A 14005-nucleotide genomic window follows, 5' to 3' on the forward strand; every position below is an offset into this window, starting at 1 on the left:
CTTTGTTAGCCCTGCAACAGATCGACGACCTGTCCAGAGAGTATCGCGCTCTGTGATAGCTGAGATAGGCTCCAGCCCCACGCTGACCCTGAGTTGAAGTGGAAAGAGATGGAAGAATTGGATGGATTTATAAAAATAATAAGACCAAATATAAAAACTGGCAGACAGAGACAGCAACAAACTATTTTAATAATACAGAATTTCATCTTCAACCTTTCAGCATGCTGGGGCCCAGCTGGGAGCTTCACTTTTACTCCCTAGTTAAACTTAAAACCAAACAGTTTTGGAGCTATAGTAAAAATAAATGCAACACTGTGGTAACTGTAGTTGCATTGTATGGCATGGTAACAATATTTCTGAGTTGGTAAAAGTGGTGTGACTTCATCCCTTATTATGGAAAAATAGATGATGGTGGTAATTCTTTTGCAGTGGGTCACAGTTGATCTCAGGGTGAATCCCTCTCAGCAAGCTTTAAAAGCAAACTTTTAAACTGGCCAGCGGAAATACCTGCAAAGTTAACCCGTCCTCAGCAGGACGTTTATGGCTCTTTTTCTTTGTAACTCTCGCGGGTAAAAGGTTTACGTTGTTATTTTCTGCATAACAAATCACAGAGCCCGCTCTTGTTGTCGGGTCGAAAATTAAAAGCTGGGTGATTAGCTCCATCGATTCGAGCCGTTTCTCTTCTCCCCCTCTCTCGAGCCCATTTGCAGGCAGCTGTGTGTCCACAGGCTGTTGGTCTAATTTACCTCAGCCGTGTCAGCAGAGGGCTGCGCGCAAAATTAACAGTGACACGGAATATCATGCAGGTTTGACAGTGATGGAAGGGATGGAAAAATCCTAAAGATTATTTCTAAATAAACCACTGATGGCAAATACAAGTGTGGGCTTTGTTAGGTGTTTGGGAGTTATGCTCAGGGTAATTTAATATAAATTAAGTGCGTTACAATGCTGACAATTTTGGCAGTAAAGCTGAGCTTTAGATGTGCGTTTTTAGAAACCCAATACTCTCCCCTGTCAGTTCAACCTGGGAGGAGAGGAGGAGGAAAGAGAAATCTTCATCTGCCTAATTTATCAACGTCTCTAAGTGTGAATGTTGGATCCACTCTAATGCTTTAGATGCCAACTCCTGTTAAGTAGTTTCTAGATAGATGTTTCTTGTTACTGCTTCATTTACGTACACAGACTTTTGTCTTTGAGATAATCGCGTAACACTTGTGCCGGGGTCAAATATTATCTGACTTTGCCAGGTCACTGCGGGCTTGATAAATGAATCCAAGCTTTCAGTCGCCGCGCTCATTTGCAGAAGTGATTAAGTCATCTTGTGCCCGCTACGCTTCATAACTCTCACAGGTCCTGGCAAAGCAGAGGAGGTGTCTCAGCCAAAAGCCACTTTGTCGTAATAAATGTCTCCTGAAAGTGTTTCCAAAGCATTTCATCAATGCTTCCTAGTGATGGTGTGGCCCACGGGGGAGTGAAGCGACGTGGACCATCTGTCTCAGACGGAGGCAGCAGGTCCGCTGATGGGTTGCAGGCCCGAGGCGCACAGACGAGCATGACTGTGAAACCGCTCTCTTACCTGTGTTTTTAAATGGACACGTGAGTTGCAGACTACTTAGTTTCAGTAGCCGGTGATGACCTCACAGGAAGATTCATCACGCAAAGGTTACTTATATTTAAAGATGTAGCCTGTATGTGCACTTCAGTTTGCTGCAAAGCATGAAAACCACACAGGGTTCTGAAATTGTGTCATTTTCTTCATAAAGAGGATTCAGGTTGCTTGATACAGGCATGAAAATTTGGGCTCTACATTAGTATGTAGCCCACTGACTTGTGTTAAATAAATTATTTTTATTGGAAAAGAAGAAGCGTAAAGTTTTTTGTCTTTACTGTCACGTCTATTTTATTTACAGCTTATAATTATACCCAAAGTGCTTTAGAGACAGGAACATTTACATTCCAGGTCTCAAAAAAACACTTTCAAAATAGATGAAAAGCTGAGAGGTGTATTTTGTTGTGTTAACAAACTGAGTGATTTGTTATTTTGTCATTAAAATACGTTCAGAATTTACAAACTAATGATGATATTTTTAAGTACCTTATTTTTATATTTTTATCCAGCAGTCTGTTGACACTGTAACTGCAGAGACCGTGGATGCACATCCATGCAGCCCTGTACTGATTGTGTGGCTTGTAGGCCTCTCCGGGCCTCTCTGCCTAACAATTACGCGACCAGGTTAGGTCCTTCCGGGTAAACGAATCCCCTACAGTCTTTTGCAAACCTTAGGCTGGATCTTCTTTCCTCCTTTCTTGTTTGTGCAACTCCAGACCTGCCCCCTGCACTTCACTCCAGCTGCCATTTTCAGTTTGTAGGTCGCTTGATGTCATCCTACATTTGTGACATTTGACATTCGAATGAGCTGTGAGTCGTCCCTGTCCCTGAGGATTGTTTTCACCCTCCTCTGGTCTGAGGTTTGTTGTTAGCAATATTGCTTGTTGTTGTTGTTTTAATGAATCATTTTAATGTGGAAGCAATTACGTCTATGAGTAAAGCTGGAATTTAATCCTTTGTTTCCTCACTTAAAACTGTTTGTTTCCAACGCTTGGCTTGATTAATAGTATTTTTTTTTTATTCTTTTTTCTTTTGAGGTGCTCCTATCACTGTTCATTGCAGTCAAGTTTGGTTTTTAGAGGAGCAATGGCCACAGCAGCAGTTTTTAGACTTTTCCTCATTAAATGAAATTTGGTTGAAGTTAATACCATGAGGTGGACTTGCATTGAAGTGGCTTTTAACTGCATGGAGATACTGATTTATTTATTATTTAAAATCTGGAGTTGAAGTTAGAGGTTTTCCCATGCAAGGAGTCCTTTATGTATGTGTATGACCCACTGTTCACTTGCAATTTAAACAAAGTTCGCAGTGAAATAGAGGTCAGCTTCATATCTATCTTTTGTCAGCAAGATATCCACACATCATTCTACAGCTTGTCGCTCTAACAGCGAGTTTCTCTTTCAGGGTTCATTCAAGGAAAGGCAAAGAGGAACATTTGAAGAAAAAGGAATGTGTTTGCAGTGACAGATTTGTTATGCAAGTTAAATTTCATAGATTAGGCACAAAATATGCAAAAAATATCTGGGCAATTTGGCTGCACTGAAAATATTGGAATTCTTGCTGCTGATAGCGCTTGTGTAACTGTAACTTAAAACCATTTGTTGGAAAAACGAGTATTTCCTCCTTCCCCAGCACCTCTGATTGTAACACCTCACCACTACACCTACACTGTGTCAGCTAACTGATGACTGACAGCAAGATTGTCCTCGGCAGTCATTTCACATTGTAAACGGTATCAGAGCTCCACATCTAGACTTTATATTGTTTTTCAAAGGAAGAAAAAAATTTGAGAAAGACAGCTGGGTGACTGAAGCCATCAGAGGGAAAGTCCTGAGGAGCCTGCAGTGTTTTACCTCTGATACTCATTTTCTCTAAGTTAAATAAATGCTGTTTGACAAATGTAATGTAACACTGCATGAGTGTGATATATGTATAAATCCTGTTATTTATTCACCTTGACCTTAGTGAGGAGGGAATCCATCCTTCCAGACTTTGCGCACAGTCATTTCCGAGCAATCAGTACGGGACCTACCAGAAAATAAGGTTGCAGCTATGTGAGTTATGATACTAGATAGACTACTAGATAGTCACCTTCCAAGAATTTTTCCTTGCCTGCAAGAACCATTCAGATTTTCCTTACAGAGATAACAAGAATAATCTAACAACATGCTAACTATATACTTACCGATACTGACTTCCAAACCCTTTTGTTGCTTGAAATTAGCTGATGGTAATAGTTAATTATAGTGCTAACAGATAGATTATTTGAAAGTTGCCCTACAGGACTATCTAGGATTGCCTCTTTAGAAACCATGCATTGTTTTAGGTTAATAGTTAATCACATTAAACATGCAGTCTTCTGTTTCTTTAACTAGAATAGTAACTTCTTAAAGTATGTCTGTACAAAAGCTTTTACGTCATCTAGGAAATTGTAGGTTTACCTCTTCTAAGCCAAACCTTAATTGTTCAGCTGGCAGTAATCTAAGTATTGGTCAGGTCATTTATTTATTTATTTTTATAAAAAGATAAGGCAAATGATTCTGAGTCTCTGTCTTTGTGGTGTGTCTTCTACATTCGGTTAAACACTTTTAAAACCAGTTTTTACTGGTTCACTTAATTCTGACCAGTGGTTAGACATCTGTATTACCAATGCACGATGTCTATAATTAGCTCTCCTCTGTTGCTCAGAGGCTGACCTGCTGGGCCTGTTTTTGTTGGCTGTGAAAATAGCTAAAAGGTTATTGTTTGTGTTGCTATTCACAACTACTTTCTTAAGCAGTCACAGCTGCACTCTGGTTTAGATGTCTGTGCTGCTTTGCTGTATGGTTTGAGAAAGATCTACAGCTTATATAGCAAAACTGCTCTGTGTGTGTGTTTTAGGAGGATTATTCAGAAACAGAGAAACAAATTCTTACATATTTAGCTTATTCAGCTAAATGCTAATTTGACTTTTTGAGAAATACACGTTTGCTTTGTTGTTGAACGTTAGCTCAGAAGCTAACTTTGCTTTGTGTAAGGGGCACAAAATCTACTTAAAAAAAACTCACTAATAAACATGTCCTATCAACTAAAACATGAGTCCAGCACAGAGCCTCGAATGAGATTAAATGCTCGTTTTGTTTGTTTTCATGCTAAGCTAAGTTTAGCTAGGCTAATTGTCATAAGGCTGTTCCCTTTTTGGGTTAATGGTGCACAAGTCAGTTGTCAGTGACACGACAGACAAGACAGCCGATAAGTTTCTTTCCTTAAATCTGTTGTGAGTGCCTTTATTATACAGTCATGTGAAATGAGGAACATTTGATCCTTTGTGAAACACCACAAGCTTTTTTCAGTCAATATCAAAATCTCAATAGATTTAGTGTTCTCCTGTAGAAAATGTACACCCATAGCCTCAGAAGCTTATTTTGGGCCAACTGAGATATAAATAACTTACTTCCTGTAGCCTTTCTCATAATTTGTCAGACCTGTGTCTGATATTTATTTCACCACTCTTTCATGCAACATTCATTTAGTGATCTGACAAGTCAAAGAGTTTTGTTTTTTGGTTTGTTTGTTTTTTCTGTTTGAAATCCACATTTTGCAGCATTTAAGTCCAGTCCCCTCCATGACCCCCTTTTCTTTTTGAGCCATTACTTGGTGGATTTTCTTGGGTGCTTAGAATTTTTATCATCTTCAATTCAAGGCAAATGTCCTTGCATGATGTTCAAACACACTACTTTAACTGCGCCATATTCCAGAGCATGGTTGGGAAGGTAAATTGATAAGATGTACTCATGGAAAAAGGAAACATTTTCCATGAGACGTGTTTATTGTTTTACCATACTTCATTTAAGCCACCCACAGTGTATAACATAATCAGATTTATAAAATAATCATGACATTGCTTTTAGAAAATATTTAGAAGATGCAAGAAACCAATGAAAATATAAGTGTACTTTCAGAGATGGATTGCAGCTGGTGCTCCGGGAAAAAGGATAAGGCAATTGTGAATTAATCTAGCTACACCGTCGACATGTAAACACATACCACCTCCATCGGGTTTCTTCACGGCCAGATTCAGTAACGTGATGTTACAGAATAGAAGAAGAAGACGCGCAAGACAAACAACAGGGTGGTCCTGGCTGTGTGTGAAGGGCCACACAAGCGCCAGGAGAAAAAACCCCAACATTTATCCCAGAGCACAAACTGATGACTTATGTAATTCATACTCAAAATCGCCTCTGTGGATTTCTACTGTGACCACTTTTACCACATCTGTTCTCCCTTTGTTCCCATTGTTCTGTGTGCTGAGCTACAGCGTGTGGACTCTCAGTTGTTGGTGTGAACTTTGTGGTCTCACTCAAGCCGGGCGGAGAATGTCTCTCGTGCCTCTTGTGCTGTAATAATTTCACAGCATTGCTGCTTTTGTTTCACACTGACACATTGTCGCATACTAGAAATCATTTCAGATTATCTCCCAAGTATTACAAAGGCACGATTTTCTCTTGCATGAAGCGAATGCTCTGTGCATCAGTTTAAGCAGCATTTGAATAAATGTCCCAGCTCGTCGCGCAGCTCGGCTTTGGTGTAACTAATTCTACCTCTGGCTGTGTCACAGCAAAGGCCTGGGAGTGATGAATGAAGGTTCAGATGACAGCTTGCCCTGGTTTACAGGCCTATCTCGCCCTTGCTTTCTCCCTCTCTCGCTCGCTCTGCCCCGTTGCTCCTGTATTTTAATGCTCCCCAGATGGGATTGACGTTGCCATGACAGGCGGTGACGCAGGCGGAGTGTCAAGTATCAGGGCCACTGACAGGTTGCCATCAGTCACACTTGTTACCAGCCAGCCACTTAAATAACAAACATGGTAACACCTCTCTCTTTACACCTTTTTTTTTTTTTTTAAACTAAAAGTCTTTGCCTTGTCCAGGAATGCTGCCTCTAATTGGTCTTTAGACAAGAGAAGTAATTAAGTGTGCGAGTGCATGTGCATGCATATCCACCTTTGAAGCCTGGTGTGCGAATGCAGATGCCAAATTAGGATGGTTCTATTTAACCATATCCAATCTCAAACAGGTGGCACATTACACATTTCAGCTGGCTTTTTAGCTTTTATATGAGATTTTATTTTCACCGTCTCTGCACGTACAAAAACTTTTCAGTCAGGGTTTTTTTTTTTTACAGTGTGGCAATAATTAAGAACAAAAGTAGCTCGGGTTTTTGTTCAGTGATTAATTTGATTTATCTGCAGAAAACTTCGTCTCTACCTCATTATTTTACAATGCATACAATGTGCAAGTTCAAAGACCCGCCCAAAATCATCTCAATGCATGTTTTGTCTGTGCTAAAGCTACAATGATACAAATATCTGAATAATAAATTATGAAATGAATAACATGCCTTAGTTTTCTCTGTTCAGACATGCACATTGACTGCCTGTAGCAGTTTCACTAAGGCCCAGCAGAGGGACTCTGTCCTCAGAGTGAATGAATAGATTATTTTAATTCAGCAGAAAGAACCTAAAATACACGTTAGCTATCACTCATCACCAGTTTTATCAGGACTATAATTAATTAACACCTTCCCACACTAACAGGGATATTTTTTTAAAAATCCCTTTTTTTTCATTCTTGGAGCAGAGAAGAGTGGAGAGTGGGAAGAGTGCCGGAGAAGGAGGAGAGGTGGGCAGGCGGGTGGGTGGGTGCCAGTTGTGAAAAACAAAAAGACAATGGAGGAGTCATTTTTGAAGACCAACCAGCCACGGAGCTTCTGTGGGAGCTTCCTGTTCAGACGATGCGCACACTGAGCTTGAACCTTGACCTTTGACCTCTTAGGACTACAGAATGCCTCAGCTGACAGATTTAATGCACATTTTGTTAACTGTATAGTTAAAGATCATGCACATTGGAGGTGTGCAGAAAATACTGGAATATTCTGGTTGCACTGTTCTTACTGTGAAACGACATTACAGGAAAAACTGTAAACGGCTTTTTTCATTTTTTCCGAATATAGAATATCACAATTCAGCTCTTTAGAAAATTATAAAATCCGTAACTAACAACTTTACAGCCTCAACAACAACTAATTTTTCGAAAATAGCATGTGTTTTTGAGTTATTGTTTTACTTTATCACTTATTTAGATCTCCATCGCTTGTTTCCATGGTAACAGCTACTTTCCCCCCCTTTTATCTTTTTTTTTTTTTTGCTACATAAATTAAAGGATTTGTTATAAAACTGTATGAACCACAACTAGAAGATTGTGATTTCACAATGCAAAAATACTACGTGTTTTGTCTGCTGGGGTGCTGGAGTACTAGGTGAGCAGTGAAGTGTCACGAGTGAGTCAGGATTCCCTTCCCTGCACTGAGCTCACAACAGCTCAGCGAGAGATAAAGAGAGAAAAACTGGAAGTGGAAAAAAAAACCAGGGGGGGGGGATGGCGTAGGCGGTATTTTGATCCGCGATCTAATTTTAGCTCGGTATCGGCTTCAAATAGAAACTCCTCCATAAATATTCATGAATGGAGGGAAGAATCTGCTGCTCTGTGAGGCGGAGATGGCAAACAGAGAGCGAAAGAGAGAGAGGAGGGCTCTGAATTCTACCTGAAGGTTATTTTTAGCTGCAGTGTTGCCTTTCTGGATTCACATGCGAGCGGAGGTTAAATTTAGCTGCACAGACAGAGACGTGTGGAAATACAAACAGATTCATAATCAGAGCACGCGAGGAGAGCAGCGGGCGCAGCATTAATACAGAGATACGATGAGAGAGATGGGTTAAATTGGAAACATGAAAAAGTGAGGAGAGCGTGACCATCTCCTCACCTGAGTAATTTGAGATTAAAATACACACATTGTAGGCGTACATCATTCGGACTCATTGTTTGTATTATTTACACATAAGATTATGATTTATTTTTACCCCTTGCACACACAGCCAGTCTGTCATTCCTGCACGCTCACTCTAGCAGCCACGCTGGCACACTCCCACTGTACTGTGTCTGACATTTTAGTCACTCGCACTTTCTTGGCCTTATTATCTGAGTCCCTGGACTTCTGTGATGCAGTCAGTGTGTCTGAATCTGTCACATGGAAATCAGCTCCTGCTGTTATGTAATAGCCAGTAACACACCAACATCTTGGGGGGGGAGTACTGCAGAACGCAGCAGGAATGAGAGGAATGAATGCAGTGTTTTCATGCAACTGTAAAGGCTGGATTGTAGCAGCACAACTCTGCAAATGCCAAAGTTGGTCAATCGCTCATGGATTGGAGTAAAAGGTAGTCATTCATGGGGCCAGCAGATAGTTGTGGTTTTGCTCAAGTTGTGTCAAATGTCAAAAACTGTTGACCATGTGAAAAACACATTAATACTCCCCACCTTCTATACTGTGCACTCACTGACCTCCGACTTTGTTAGCTACACCTCTTCAACTGTTTGTTAATGGAAACATCTGCCAGTCGAATGGCAACAACTTGGTGCAGGTATGCGTGTAGCCATGGTCACTTTCAAGTCGAACGTTTAAACCGAGCATCAACTGCTGTATGCAACACAGTGTACAGTGAGTATATATGTGACATGGCAGTTGTTAACGTCTTTCAATGTGTGCATTTTGTTACACTCTAGACCCCACACAGCTGCACAAGAATCTGATTTTGTGGTAATTGTATCACTGACATTTTGGGTTTGTGTGTTATTATTCTCTAACACTTTGGAACCCATACCTACGCCGTGAGATTTTTATTTTGAAATATTGGTTTCCCTGTTCTGTTTATTTGAAAGGGATCAAGTGTGTCTCAGCATCTGCCCTTGCAAAATCCTTCATGTTCTGCTAATGGTTGTTTTACTAAAGTGTGGATTTCTATTCTGGAGCTCCTCACGCTGTTTAGCAAAAGGAGATGCGTTGCCAAACGGAGCTGCTGGCCGAAAGTCTCCGAGGCTCAGAGCAACGCTGTGGGAAAGTAGAAATGTGGATCACAGGAGAAACATGCCTAGACTGTGAAGAAGGACCTTGCCGTGCCTTCGTTTGTTGTTTTCCTCTGTAGTCAGACGGTGTTTTTCAAGAGGAACTCCTCTTCACCTGACGCTGTGCTATTTTTAGACTCGCCTCTCTCGTGTAACCCACGTCAGTACTGTGCTGCTATTTTTATCTCTGCTGTTGGCTCACAGTCGGGATTCATCTGTATGTACACACGCGCACGCGGACACATACACATACTTGTATCACGAGAGCATCACATTATCTAAACACATTTCATGCCTTTACTGTTTCTCTGCATGATGATTGTGTAGCTGTGGAGTTCAAGTACGTCCAGGCTGGCTGCCTGACAGTCTCAGGTTTCGCTTGATTTGCTGTTTCAAATGCTATAATATCTTTTAATGTTAAATATATTAATAATGAAAAATGGGTCCATCCTGCCCATCAGCTGCTCTTTTTTGGATCACTCTAATAACACACTTAATGGATTTTAGCGGTTCATTATCCTATTTATAAATCAGCTATAGCATTGCACGCAGCCACCAGTGCTGAGAGCTATTCTTCCTCTTTGGATCTCATCACCTCCTCATTTTGGTTTCAGTCTGACTTGGATGTGTTTTCTTATCCACCATTGTTGCTCAGCTTGAATTGTGGTGCTGATTTTAGCTTACTTCCTGAGCTGTGAGCTGAGCTCATATATATCACAATGTCTTATCCTTTTTGTCACCCTTCTAAATTTGAATTTTGAGTTCTTATTGTGGTCTTTACTTCTATGTTACACTATTTCCTCTTCAAGAAAGGACAATATCAGAGTGAAAGCTTGTGTGATAGAAGTCCTTATAAGGTCTGTAGCGATGTTTTAGATATGGAATATTCCATCTTTTACTAACTGTGTCCATGTTATTGGCACCAGAGGAGCAGCAGTCTGGTTTACTTGTAACTGGAATTTTGTAAAAAAGTTTGTCTGTCAGTTTGGTCTGAAGGGAAATGCTTATTCCCACATTTATTATCCCCTATTCTTTTTATTTTATGGCTGTTGCATTTATACTGCCTGCAGCTCTTAATGGAGCTCGTTTTCTCACCTCAGTGTATGCTGACCCACTTGACCAGCCACTCGGTGTATTTCCAATAACGCTGTTGACAGCTGGTTTTCAGTTTCTCCTGCCCGATGCTGTAAACAGTCACAAAGTGCTGAACTGTATTTGTGTGACAGACTCGGATATATTCATACACACCAGCTGTTGTACACATGAATGCACAAATTGCAGATATTCTGTGGGAGATATTTTATGGCACTGTGTGTCTAAGAATGGAAAAACAAGCTTTCCAGGAAGCATGGACAGTTTGGATGGATTCATTTCTTCTATTTCCTTTCCTGACCAAATCTACAAGCTGGTAAATTCCTAAATAGCCTCTTAAGCCATCTAACCTTAATAAATTCTCTTTGCATTTATGTCTTCTTAGTTTTGATGTGGAGAATGGATTGTCTGTGGGACGCAGCCCCCTGGACCCTCAGGCCAGCCCTAACTCTGGTCTGGCCCGACCGACCAATTTCCCTCACAGCCAGCGGAGGGAATCTTTCCTCTACCGCTCTGACTCCGACTTTGACCTTTCACCCAAAGGTCCCTCCAGAAACTCCTCCACTGCCAGTGACCTGTAAGTCAACCAGTTGAAACTGTTAATCCTCTGTCTCTATGTATTGAGAGGGGCTTCAAACAATCCCTTTGGATAAATCCAATGCCATGCCTAGGAATCTTGTTGCTTTAAATGTAGTAATCTGTTAATATCAAGTTCTCTAAAAGTAAAAAAGAGCTTTTTACATCTGAAAAACACGGGTAAAAGTTGTCAAAGTATCAACAGCCATTCCTGATACTGTGCTTTTTATCCTAAAGGGATACCACTAGGATCACATGGATCATATTTGCATTTCTGCATATTGCATTTTCTGTTCTCCTCTATCTGTTTGAGCTCAGAGGTTTCCGGGCTGGAGAAGCAGTATTGTGCCTCGATTTACAGGCTGGCTCCCTTACCTGTTTGCAGTTTGAGTTCTGAAGCCAAATGATCACGCAGTTTAACTTTTGTACTTGTTTTTCATAGAGTGAGGAGGACTGATAAGAAAGGTTCACCTTGAGAAGATTGAGCTTTCTCAAAGACTTTATTAGGACATGCTATGTATTGCTTGCAGCTGTTTTCCCATCACAAAGTGCTTGAATGTCAAATCTATTCCACTGGGATTCTAAAGAAAGGAATATTTTGTTTGTTTTTCTGTGTGTCTCAGTTACATCCCCAAGCAGGACATTATAGATTTCATGCTATCTAAAAAAAAAAAAAGAAAGAAAGAAAAACTTCAGTTTTGTAATTGAAGCAGTCACAGATCTCTTCAACCTCTTGCCTATCTGTTTTTAAAGGGAAGAAAGCTTGAAGCATTGGGAAGTCAACTGGTTGTCATCTCGGTGAGAAGAACATGATAAACAAATAAATTAGGGCGAAAATAAACCCACACTGGCTCTGTCCCCTGAAGGCCTCTTCTGCATTCCCTCTGGATGGCTTCATGATCATTTCCCTCCTTTCTCCTGATGACTAAATATCAAAAACCTCTCTTGTGACCCCTGTCAGGCTCTCTAAAACACCCCGTTCTGTTTTGTTTGTTCTTGCATGCGACGCTTAATCAGAGCAGAGTCAAGTATAATAACACACTTTTGTTTTTATTTACTCATATTTGACTGTTCATAACGTGTCGCCCACCCTTTCCACCTCACCCAGACTGTTTCCTCACCGGCCTCACTAGATGCAGTGCATGTCTTTAATAAATTAGAATAAACTATAATAAATACGAGGAAGGTTTGTTTTTATCACTCTTTGGTGTCACAGTTTAGGGATTTATAGTTGAGCTTCTCAGTATTTTGTGTTTTTTCATGCTTTTTTTCCTCTTGTGTGTCTTTTCTGCAGACATACAGAAGACATGATAGTCACACCGTTTGCACAGGTGAGTACTCTGAAATCTTTTCCAGTCAGCCTGTTTTACTTATTGTGTTATTTGAAAATTTGGCAGATGGACAAATTAAGAAAAGAAAAAAAACAGCCTCCAGATGGTATGAGACTGGGTTTTAGTGCACTACCGGAACATCCCCTCAGGATCATGTTGGCCCTGCGACAGGATCAGCATCCCGCTGGTGTTGCCTAGCTCTTGCGTGGGATGTGCGTCACTCCTGTGCTCACTTTACACAGTGAAAGGAGCTGAGAATCCAATACTGCTGGATCATGCTGTTTAAGATATGCATGGTGGCAGATAAGGCTCATGCATGGATCAAGTCTGGACATCTGATACTCTGTGGGCTTTCTCCTCATGCTGAGTCAGTGTTTGGTGACAGATGCAGTGGCAGACGTGACCTAGAGGAGTGTCAGTGATGCTATGAAAACATCAGAAAGGGAGTGGGGGATGCCTTTGGGTAGCACATCTGCCAAGAGTGGAGAGCCACAGTATCAAATGATAGTCAGTGATTTGTGTTGAGAAGCTCTTGTTCAATGAAAGTGGAAGCTTTTATGAGCATTTAAAGCTACACTTCATCACATTACAAATGTGTCATTTGATGAACTCGTACATTTACTCCTTTGTTCCTGTCGTAGGTCCTCGCCAGCCTGAGGACAGTCCGAAGTAACTTCGCCGTCATAACCGGCCAGCAAGATCGCACGGCCAGCAAGTAGGCTTTTTGGAGACTTCCTAAGTCTTTTTCCTCTTTCACCACCACACTTGACTTTTGTCTTTAATATGCTCACTTTGGATGGTCTCTGACTACAGAACACGATCTTCAGGCAGCAACCCACCATCCATGTGCAAGACCAGCCTCGCAGGTTGGTAGCGGTTTTGGAATGAGATATTTACTTATTAGCCCAAAATACACACTGGTTAAAAAACAAACAAACAAACAAAAAACACACACACAGATGGCAAGGATATTAACACGATTAAATCTGTGAATTGGGAAATCTGGGTTACTGGAAACACATCACAGCTGTTTAATTAGTAAGCGAATGTGGTTCACCAACACATGAAATCCAGTGGTGGGCAAGTATTCCAGCCATGTGCCTGTAATCATGAAAATATCAACACAGCAATGTAGGAATAATCTTTATTCTTTCACTGAGTGCTTCTAACTTTCTTTTAACTGTTTTTCATGTATTAAAGAGGATGAAGTGATGCCTTAGTTACCTGCTGTGCAACATTTTGGTCAAAGTTTGTTGTATTTAAATGTGCTATAAATGAAGTGACTTGAAAACTTTGAAACTTTGAAAATGAAAGTTTGATTTTATTATCACAAATGCATTTATTTGTACCTCCTTTATGATTCACTATTTTTTAATGCTTATTGTAAGTCACTTGTAGCCTCATCCCATGGATACAATTACTATGAAACAAAATGCAGCTCAATATTTGAGAGGGAAAT

General features: G+C 40.6%; 1 protein-coding gene across 4 annotated transcripts in view; it reads left to right on the plus strand.

The window, feature by feature from the left end:
• pde4ca (phosphodiesterase 4C, cAMP-specific a) overlaps positions 1-14005 on the plus strand; it is a 37399-nt gene that overhangs the window by 14454 nt on the left and 8940 nt on the right. For 3 of the 4 annotated variants that reach the window (XM_063461538.1, XM_063461535.1, XM_063461536.1), the window contains exons 2-6: positions 11025-11216; positions 11969-12013; positions 12510-12546; positions 13188-13261; positions 13360-13412. In XM_063461538.1, the coding sequence (XP_063317608.1) occupies positions 11025-11216; positions 11969-12013; positions 12510-12546; positions 13188-13261; positions 13360-13412 (401 nt within the window). The remainder of the gene's footprint in view (positions 1-11024; positions 11217-11968; positions 12014-12509; positions 12547-13187; positions 13262-13359; positions 13413-14005) is intronic. The other variant, XM_063461537.1, reaches the window with a different exon arrangement.

The sequence above is a fragment of the Pelmatolapia mariae genome, linkage group LG18 (genome assembly GCF_036321145.2).
Source record: "Pelmatolapia mariae isolate MD_Pm_ZW linkage group LG18, Pm_UMD_F_2, whole genome shotgun sequence".
In the NCBI taxonomy this organism is placed as follows: domain Eukaryota; kingdom Metazoa; phylum Chordata; class Actinopteri; order Cichliformes; family Cichlidae; genus Pelmatolapia; species Pelmatolapia mariae.